Raw genomic sequence first — 11,398 nt, 5'->3', positions numbered from 1 at the left:
CAGCTTTAACTTGAAATAACAAACTATGTTTTGAAAAAAAATACGAGTAATTTAAAATTATAGTCCGCGCCATTGTTGTTCTATACGGTGAGCTCAAGACATGCAAACTTTTACATGTGTTTGTAGACGCGACCTTCTGCCAAGTTTCATGATGCCGTGCATAGTGTTAACAATGACATACATGAAGGGTTAGAGTTAGCGCTAACCCTAACCCTACAAAGTTGTGTTATAGTGAAGCATAAGTGACCATAACCATATAATTGCTTAAAAGGACATTCTTATTCAAAATCAATACATACACATGAAAAACAAACATAAACATTTTGAGTGATACACCCTCAACAACTTACTAAATAATGCATTTATAGAAAATATTTATTACTATTAACAATATTATAACCATGTATTTAATAGCTGGAAACGCAAACTATTAAATGATTGGTGAATGCTAAAAGATTTACTGCGATCTACTATGGTCTCATAAGGTAGCAATACCGTGTTTTCTGCACATTTTTTTACATTAAACTCGGTATCCTTCATAAGCATCATTGCTTTCGGCATTTGTTCATCCATTTTGGTATATTAAAACAATTGCATTAAATGTGTTCATGATTTCAAACATGTATTTCTACAGCGAAACATTAGTGAACATGGCCTCTACCATGTAATTCTTCAATAAAGCAATAGCGACCATGACCATTACCATGTTATTCTACAGTAAAGCAATAGCGACCATGAACACTACCATGTTATTCTACAGTAAAGCAATAGCGACCATGAACACTACCATGTTATTCTACAGTTAAGCAATAGCGACCATGAACACTACCATGTTATTCTACAGTAAAGCAATAGCGACCATGAACACTACCATGTTATTCTACAGTAAAGCAATAGCGACCATGACCGCTACCATGTTATTCTACAGTAAAGCAATAGCGACCATGACCGCTACCATGTTATTCTACAGTAAAGCAATAGCGACCATGACCGCTACCATGTTATTCTACAGTAAAGCAATAGCGACCATGACCGCTACCATGTTATTCTACAGTAAAGCAATAGCGACCATGAACACTACCATGTTATTCTACAGTAAAGCAATAGCGACCATGACCGCTACCATGTTATTCTACAGTAAAGCAATAGCGACCATGAACACTACCATGTTATTCTACAGTTAAGCAATAGCGACCATGAACACTACCATGTTATTCTACAGTAAAGCAATAGCGACCATGAACACTACCATGTTATTCTACAGTAAAGCAATAGCGACCATGAACACTACCATGTTATTCTACAGTAAAGCAATAGCGACCATGACCGCTACCATGTTATTCTACAGTAAAGCAATAGCGACCATGACCGCTACCATGTTATTCTACAGTAAAGCAATAGCGACCATGACCACTACCATGTTATTCTACAGTTAAGCAATAGCGACCATGAACGCTACCATGTAGCGACCATGAACACAACCATGTTATTCTACAGTTAAGCAATAGCGACCATGAACACTACCTTGTTATTCTACAGTTAAGCAATAGCGACCATGAACACTACCATGTTATTCTACAGTTAAGCAATAGCGACCATGAACACTACCATGTTATTCTACAGTAAAGCAATAGCGACCATGAACACTACCATGTTATTCTACAGTAAAGCAATAGCGACCATGAACACTACCATGTTATTCTACAGTTAAGCAATAGCGACCATGAACACTACCATGTTATTCTACAGTAAAGCAATAGCGACCATGACTTTTACCATGTAATTTTTCAGTAAGGCAATAGCGACCGTGACCATTACCATGTAATTTTTCAGTAAGGCAATAGCCACCATGACTGCTATAATGTAATTCTACAGTAAGGCAATAGCAACCATGACTTTTACAATGTAAGTCTACAGAAAAGCAATAGCAACCATGATTGCTACAATGTAATTCTTCAGTAAGGCAATAGCAACCATGACTGCTACAATGTAATTCTTCAGTAAGGCAATAGCGACCATGACTTTTACCATGTAATTCTTCAGTAAAGCAATAGCAACCATGACTGCTATCACGTAATTCTTCAGTAAGGCAATAGCAACCATGACTGCTACAATGTAATTCTTCAGTAAAGCAATAGCAACCATGACTGCTACAATGTAATTCTTCAGTAAGGCAATAGCAACCATGACTTTTACCATGTAATTCTTCAGTAAGGCAATAGCAACCATGACTTTTACCATGTAATTCTTCAGTAAGGCAATAGCAACCATGACTTTTACCATGTAATTCTCCAGTAAGGCAATAGCGACCATGACTTTTACCATGTAATTCTTCAGTAAGGCAATAGCGACCATGACTGATACCATGTAATTCTTCAGTAAGGCAATAGCGACCATGACTTTTACCATGTAATTCTTCAGTAAAGCAATAGCGACCATGACTTTTACCATGTAATTCTTCAGTATAGCAATAGCAACCATGACTTTTACCATGTAATTCTTCAGTAAAGCAATAGCAACCATGACTTTTACCATGTAATTCTTCAGTATAGCAATAGCAACCATGACTTTTACCATGTAATTCTTCAGTATAGCAATAGCAACCATGACTTTTACCATGTAATTCTTCAGTATAGCAATAGCAACCATGACTTTTACCATGTAATTCTTCAGTAAGGCAATAGCAACCATGACTTTTACCATGTAATTCTTCAGTAAGGCAATAGCAACCATGACTTTTACCATGTAATTCTTCAGTAAGGCAATAGCAACCATGACTTTTACCATGTAATTCTTCAGTAAGGCAATAGCAACCATGACTTTTACCATGTAATTCTTCAGTAAGGCAATAGCAACCATGACTTTTACCATGTAATTCTTCAGTAAGGCAATAGCAACCATGACTTTTACCATGTAATTCTTCAGTAAGGCAATAGCAACCATGACTTTTACCATGTAATTCTTCAGTAAGGCAATAGCAACCATGACTTTTACCATGTAATTCTTCAGTAAGGCAATAGCAACCATGACTTTTACCATGTAATTCTTCAGTAAGGCAATAGCAACCATGACTTTTACCATGTAATTCTTCAGTAAGGCAATAGCAACCATGACTTTTACCATGTAATTCTTCAGTAAAGCAATAGCAACCATGACTTTTACCATGTAATTCTTCAGTAAGGCAATAGCAACCATGACTTTTACCATGTAATTCTTCAGTAAAGCAATAGCGACCATGACTTTTACCATGTAATTCTTCAGTAAGGCAATAGCGACCATGACTTTTACCATGTAATTCTTCAGTATAGCAATAGCAACTATGACTTTTACCATGTAATTCTTCAGTAAGGCAATAGCAACCATGACTGCTATCATGTAATTCTTCAGTAAGGCAATAGCAACCATGACTTTTACCATGTAATTCTTCAGTAAGGCAATAGCAACCATGACTTTTACCATGTAATTCTTCAGTAAGGCAATAGCAACCATGACTTTTACCATGTAATTCTTCAGTAAAGCAATAGCAACCATGATTTTTACCATGTAATTCTTCAGTAAAGCAATAGCAACCATGATTTTTACCATGTAATTCTTCAGTAAAGCAATAGCAACCATGACTTTTACCATGAAATCCTTCAGTAAGGCAATAGCGACCATGACTTTTACCATGTAATCCTTCAGTAAGGCAATAGCGACCATGACTTTTACCATGTAATCCTTCAGTAACGCAATAGCAACCATGACTTTTACCATGTAATTCTTCAGTAAGGCAATAGCAACCATGACTGATACCATGTCATTCTTCAGTATAGCAATAGCAACCATGACTGATACCATGTCATTCTTCAGTAAGGCAATAGCAACCATGACTTTTACCATGTAATCCTTCAGTAACGCAATAGCAACCATGACTTTTACCATGTAATTCTTCAGTAAGGCAATAGCAACCATGACTTTTACCATGTAATTCTTCAGTAAGGCAATAGCAACCATGACTTTTACCATGTAATTCTTCAGTATAGCAATAGCAACCATGACTGATACCATGTAATTCTTCAGTAAGGCAATAGCAACCATGACTGATACCATGTCATTTTTCAGTAAGGCAATAGCAACCATGACTGATACCATGTCATTCTTCAGTAAGGCAATAGCAACCATGACTGATACCATGTAATTCTTCAGTATAGCAATAGCAACCATGACTGATACCATGTAATTCTTCAGTAAGGCAATAGCAACCATGACTTTTACCATGTAATTCTTCAGTAAGGCAATAGCAACCATGACTGATACCATGTAATTCTTCAGTAAGGCAATAGCAACCATGACTGATACCATGTCATTTTTCAGTAAGGCAATAGCAACCATGACTGATACCATGTCATTTTTCAGTAAGGCAATAGCAACCATGACTGCTATAATGTAATTCTACAGTAAGGCAATAGCAACCATGACTTTTACCATGTAATTCTTCAGTAAGGCAATAGCAACCATGACTTTTACCATGTAATCCTTCAGTAAGGCAATAGCAACCATGACTTTTACCATGTAATCCTTCAGTAACGCAATAGCAACCATGACTTTTACCATGTAATTCTTCAGTAAGGCAATAGCAACCATGACTTTTACCATGTAATTCTTTAGTAAGGCAATAGCAACCATGACTGATACCATGTAATTTTTCAGTAAGGCAATAGCAACCATGACTGCTATAATGTAATTCTACAGTAAGGCAATAGCAACCATGACTTTTACAATGTTAGTCTACAGAAAAGCAATAGCAACCATGACTGCTACAATGTAAGTCTACAGAAAAGCAATAGCAACCATGACTGCTACAATGTAATTCTTCAGTAAGGCAATAGCGACCATGACTGCTATCATGTAATTCTTCAGTAAAGCAATAGTGACCATGACTTTTACCATGTAATTCTTCAGTAAGGCAATAGCAACCATGACTTTTACCATGTAATTCTTCAGTAAAGCAATAGCGACCATGACTTTTACCATGTAATTCTTCAGTAAAGCAATAGCAACCATGACTGCTATCATGTAATTCTTCAGTTAAGCAATAGCAACCATGACTTTTACCATGTAATTCTTCAGTAAGGCAATAGCAACCATGACTTTTACCATGTAATTCTTCAGTAAGACAATAGCAACCATGACTTTTACCATGTAATTCTTCAGTAAGGCAATAGCAACCATGACTTTTACCATGTAATTCTTCAGTATAGCAATAGCAACCATGACTTTTACCATGTAATTCTTCAGTATAGCAATAGCAACTATGAATTTTACCATGTAATTCTTCAGTAAGGCAATAGCAACCATGACTGCTACCATGTTACTCTTTAGTAAGGCAATAGCGACCATGGCCGCTACCATGTAAGTCTACAGAAAAGCAATAGCAACCATGACTTTTACCATGTTATTCTTCAGTAAGGCAATAGCAACCATGACTGCTACCATGTTACTTTTCAGTAAGGCAATAGCGACCATGACCGCTACCATGTTGCTCTTCAGTAAGGCAATAGCATCCATGACCGTTACCATGTAATTCTTCAGTAACGCAATAGCGACCATGATTGCTACCATGTTACTCTTCAGTAAGGCAATAGCGACCATGACTGCTACCATGTTGCTCTTCGGTAAGGCAATAGCATCCATGACCATTACCATGTAATTCTTCAGTAACCTATAGCGACCATGACCACTTCTACCATGTCTTTCTTATCAAAGTGTGTATTGGCTATCATGGGATATAAATATTTATAAGAGAAACAGTAATGTATCTTTTATTAAGAAATTCTACAACAAGTTTACATAAATAATTGGCAAACTGTTAATGTAAATATTCCAAAAAGATAACATCTAATTGTTACAAAAGCAAAAAAAAGACTGGCAAATGTTACAATCTAAATTGGCAAAATAAACAAAGGACAAAAATCTGAAAAACATGAAATTAGAGAAAGGTTTAAAAGTCAAGTTAAACCATTTAACAACCAGTGACAAAAATATAAAATGAGCACCAATAGCAGACGCTACACTTGTCTGTTGTTTTTTTCTTACTCAATCAAGGGACATAAAAAACATAACATTTAATCCAGAGTAATGGAACTTCCTGCACATATACACACTAGCAGTGTAACATGTTAAGCAGATTTCATGTTAATGACTTAAAATCAAGCAATATCTTAGTGTCTGCATACCAATAATAACTAGAATTTCCGAAATGCGACAAAAGCATGTTTTTCATATGGGTAATTAGAAATTATAGCCTTTCGATTTCATCAATGAGTTAGAAAAAAGCAGTAGCCTTTCTTTTTACTATTATGAAAGAGACACAGCTGAAAATGACCTTGACCTTTACCCTACTCCCCTAGAAAGCAATCCCAAGCAAGCTATTCACATAAGCTTCATACAGACCAAGTTTCATCATTTCCCATCAATCCTAACTAAAGCTATTCGGCTGAAACCATTTTTCTGTTTTGAGCAACAGTGGCCTTGACCCCCCACCCCTCAAAAGCAATTCCATGCTAGCTCTTCACATAGGCTAACTAGACAACAAGTTTATTCACTATCCATCTATCCTATCTAAAGTTATTGGTTGGAAACCATTTTTCTACTTTAAAAACCTTAACCTGAACATTAGCCTTGACTCCACCAACCTAAAAAGCAATCCCATGCTAGCTCTTCCCATAAGCTACCTACACAAGTTATTGGTTGAAACCATTTTTCTTTACCTATAATAACCTTGACCTTGACCCCAGTCCCCTCAAAAGCAATCCGAAGCTAGCTCTTCATATAAGCTACCTGCACACTAAGTTTCATCAATATCCATCAATGCTACCAAAATCTATTGGTCAGTAACAAATATTGGAGGACCACCCATCCCCCTGTCTGGATATATTAAAGCAGTCCATCTACATTTTTACAATATGTAATGAAACAAAATTTTGCATTTTTGAAACAAATTTTTAAGTGAAGGTTAGAAAAAAGATACTTAAATACATGTATTGGCATTAATTGACGGTAGAAAGCAATTAATGAACACATTTATTTGGCAGTTTTAACAGTGAAAATGATATCCTATTGATCCTCTTCAAATTTCTAATTTTGTGATTAGTATCGTCTTACGTTGTTCATGATTGTAAAACGTTAAATACTTACACAACATTATGAGTATATAATACTTACAAAACATTTTAAGAATATTAAAAAACATTTGCAGAATAAAAGCATTTCTCTTCACGCCTTTCTTATTAAAATTTTAACAAAACAATGTACAAATAGTTATCACATACATACATACATATGTAATCATTTATAATAAATAAATCCGGTATAACTACAGCAATATAAGGCAATATAAAAATTGCTGTAGGAAAATTATGTAAAACCTAAACAGGATCAAAATGTAATTTTGCTACATACATGTAAAAACTCAGAAGCCCTGTTCCCACACAAAGTATTATAAAACAAGCTAAAACTCTGATACTTCATAAAAAAAGAATCTAAGCAACCAGAATAAAACAGATTATTTTTCGATTACAAAGCTTAAAAACAGAATTTCATACACATTACTGATTACCATAAGTCCATTCGAAAATGATCATTTGCGTACTGAGGCTGGACTTACTTACTGAAAATGTCCTAACTTGAATGTTATATGAATTCTAGACTAAGGAAAATGTGTTAAATGTGTTATCTTGTTTAGTGTTTTGATGAATTCAATTCAATTTGATTTTGATGTTTCAGAATCTTCCAGACCCGCTACAAAATCTTTACCGGGTAAATGCAAAATGAGATTTTTTTTTAAGAAAGGCTTTACAGTTGTGTTTTAAGCTCATAGCAATCTCCATAGACCACATTTTTCCAGCCGATCCCTCCATGAAAAATCACTCTGTCTCCAGTGTTCACACAAACGTGGGAGGCCCTCGTAACAGTACTTGTCCCAACATTGTAAAATGTAACCTCCGGCTTAACTGTCATAAGAATCATGTCACCAACTGCAGTCCTTGATCTTCCGTCAAATGTTTCACCACCGTGAGTCAGAATACAGCCTTTTCCAACAATGGAGACATGATTTCTTCTACCTTTAGGAAGCCTTAACAAAGGTGGTAAGTATTGTGGCTGCAGAACATTCATAAATTTTGAGTTAAGTTCCCCGATGGGTTCTGCTGATGAAAAACCTTTATGAGATTCAATGAAGTCATCTTCACGCCCCCCAAGAATATACACACAGTTTCCAACAACATTAACTGTATGTCCGGACCTTGATATACTGTCATCCGCAATCTTTGTGTAGGTAAATTCCATCTTATCCAAGTCTGGGGTGAGAATGTATGCATTCCCGTGTTTCTCCACTGTGCGTAGACAACCTTCCCTCCCCACAACTAGAATGTCCCCGCTACCAAGTAATGTACTGGCATGTGAACTCAACCCAGCTCCTTCAGCAAAACCAGAATCAGTCGGATATAACCAATTCTGGTCCACAGTATCAAATATAAACACACTAGACCCCCTCTTCTGTCCATCCCAGCCTCCAATCAATACCATATATCTGTCATCTAAAGGAACACATGCATGGTGGCTAAGCTGGGGTGAGCCCGGCACACGAACTTCATTCCAAATCATTGTGCTCAGGTTTAATCGGAAGAATTTGTTTGAAGGAAAGATGCTTCGGTGTTGAGTGATCCCACCATGGATGTAGAATGTGTTGTTAATAATGCAGCCTGCATGGTTAGCAAGGGCTGGTCCTGCAGGTAAAAGGATCTCCCAATCCAAAGGCAGGGAACTATTCCCTTGGTCACCTGCCATATGGTACAAGGTGATATCAACTGTATGGTACTGGAAATAGAAATTAAATACAGTAAATGTGTTGTAACACAATATTGCAATATTTCTTCTGTGTATGACATGTTTTTTTGCATGTTACGAAATCCGAAATTTATCAGTTTATTTATGAAATATTTTTACAAAACCAAATAAATATCAATCAGAACATCACTAACAACACATTTACAGTATCCAAAGTCTACATCCGCGCCTTACTCTGTTACGTTTTCTTTTGAAAAGCCTTTATTTTATATCCAAAAAACTAATATAAATAAAACAAAATATGTTTTACATTTTATAAACAATTGAAGATCCAAACAATTTTTGTTCAAAAGAGTTGATGTATTTATAAGAAACAAACTTTTTCACATTCTTTCATCTTTTCTTTCTATCATTTAAAGCCTCCTTGTTCATATCTTATCAAAATTGGAATTCCCAAATAAGTTGTGGACCCATTCCCAAATGGTTGGAAAAAACCCAACTGTGATAATAAAAAATATATGAGTATATGGTACAAGCAAAAAGTATGCAAATAAATAAGCAGTTTCCCAATGTCGAAAACCATAATTGGTTCAAGTTACTGTAGAGGATAAAGTTCTTGTATAAAAAATACATGATTCCAGCATACGCATACAATGTCAGTGTTTTTTTTGTTATTTTTTTTGTTATTTACTTATGTTGACAGGGAAATTTAAGGAATAGACTTTAAATTAATTTAAAAATTATGAAACAAAGTATTACAAATTACAAAAACAGCTATGAAAACCTAATATATAAGGTTGGGTATTCATGGGTCTTCATATATATGGGAATATTTAATTCAAATACCAATACATGACAGAATGTTCAAAAACGAATGTGTATTGCTAATTCAAACACAAACCGTTTCAAAATGGATTTGTCTTACCTTACACTAGCCCTTATGATTCCCTATAAGAATTATAATCAAAAGGGAGTCTATGAATCTTGGACAGTATAAGAAGGATACAACCCATCACTGATAGTTAAAGCACTTATAATAATGCTCAGATTGGCTGATAAAACCACCCCGATTGAAAGATGTTATGGCTCAAATCAATATGGCTTTAATCGGCAACCCATACCGCCCAGGCTGGTGGACAATATGGCTCAGATTCAAAGAAAATATGGCCCAGATTTGGCGGACAATACTGCACAGATTAGCAGATCTATCTGATATTACTATGATCAGTTAATCTGAAACAGCCAAGATCGTTTAGAGCACACAGTCCAGATCTGGTGGACCTTATTGAGTCTTATGTAGCCTGGATTTCTTTCGTTATTTTTTGATAAGGTAATGTCCACAAGCACCTAGATGCATACTATCAATGGCTTTAATCACAGTATCAAAAAAATATTTTTGGCTGAGCTTGCCTAGTGGGGCAAGCTGCTATCAAAATGAACGTGTCTGAAACCATTTCAACTTCTGCAAATAAAATTAAACAAAAAATCAGTGTGTTTTCTTTTATTTTCTCTAAAAGACAGTTATTCTCTGAATGAGTACACAATGTCAGCATAATTCTCATCATCATCACTCTCATCAAAAAGTTTAATTTTTTTATCATCAACTTTTTATTTCATGTTATGTGCCTTTTGAAATTGACTTACTGGTGGCGGCCTCTACTCTTTTGAAATCGCCCTTTCTACATAGTTTCATGAAAAAGCTAGCCAAACCACAACTTAAACACAACTTAGCCACTCAGGCATACAATATAATTCTGACTTGCCCAACTGTAATTTACATGTAACTTATCCTGTGCATGCAAGTGAGTTATTTTGATGAGTGTGATCACATGGACATTATATAAAACCTGGGTCCAATTGAAATCTAATCAAATTTTAAATGGAGAAAGAAAAAATAAGCGCACTAAATGAGGGATTGCTTTATTTTATATTTAAAATATATAATTATTCTTGCGAAATGATTACTTTCACTTTCTCTTCATATTTGCTGCTTTTAAGTGTTAACTGTCACTGCCTTTGAACTTTATCAGTTTGGATATAAATACAAAATCTTTTTCGCTGTTTTGCAATCAAACTTTTTCGAATTGTCCATCAACCACGCCTACCTGTACACTCATGGCTGTTTCAGAGTACGGTCTGACAATCTTGGCCATTTCACTATCAGTAATTAATAGGCCATATCGTCTGCCATTCACTTGGAGCAGAGCCCACGAGACATGTTAATGCCAACTGAGACATCACTGCCCAAGCAAAGAGAGTAAAAAGATAGTTTCAAATTGCAGACCACTGACCAGTAACGCAGCAGTTCAATCACCAATTTGTTAGGAGGGTGAAAAAAATGTTTTAACTTAAATATTTTCACCAATTTCTGTACATCATTGAAACTTAAAATATACTTTTGTTTTGATATTTCATGAATATCAGTCAATACGAATTACATTCATAAAATACTATAAAACATGAAATAAACAACAACAAAACAAGGAAATGAAAATATTGTTTACATTGGAAACACTGGGTGGCAGCCATTTTTCTCACGAGCACCAACTTCCGCCCTACCCACAATGCACCG

General features: G+C 35.5%; 1 protein-coding gene across 1 annotated transcript; it reads right to left on the bottom strand.

Moving 5' to 3' along the window:
• Positions 1-5,785: 5,785 nt before the first annotated feature.
• LOC128205833 (kelch domain-containing protein 9-like) lies at positions 5,786-11,395 on the bottom strand. Its single transcript, XM_052907836.1, has 2 exons — positions 11,331-11,395; positions 5,786-8,856 (listed from the first exon to the last, which is right to left on the bottom strand). Exon 2 carries the CDS (start codon positions 8,824-8,826, stop codon positions 7,834-7,836), a length of 993 nt encoding a protein of 330 aa, XP_052763796.1. The 5' UTR covers positions 8,827-8,856; positions 11,331-11,395; the 3' UTR covers positions 5,786-7,833.
• Between the last annotated feature and the right edge of the window lie 3 nt (positions 11,396-11,398).

Source organism: Mya arenaria, chromosome 10 (genome assembly GCF_026914265.1).
Source record: "Mya arenaria isolate MELC-2E11 chromosome 10, ASM2691426v1".
NCBI lineage: Eukaryota > Metazoa > Mollusca > Bivalvia > Myida > Myidae > Mya > Mya arenaria.
This window is presented reverse-complemented; position numbering and strand designations above follow the sequence as displayed.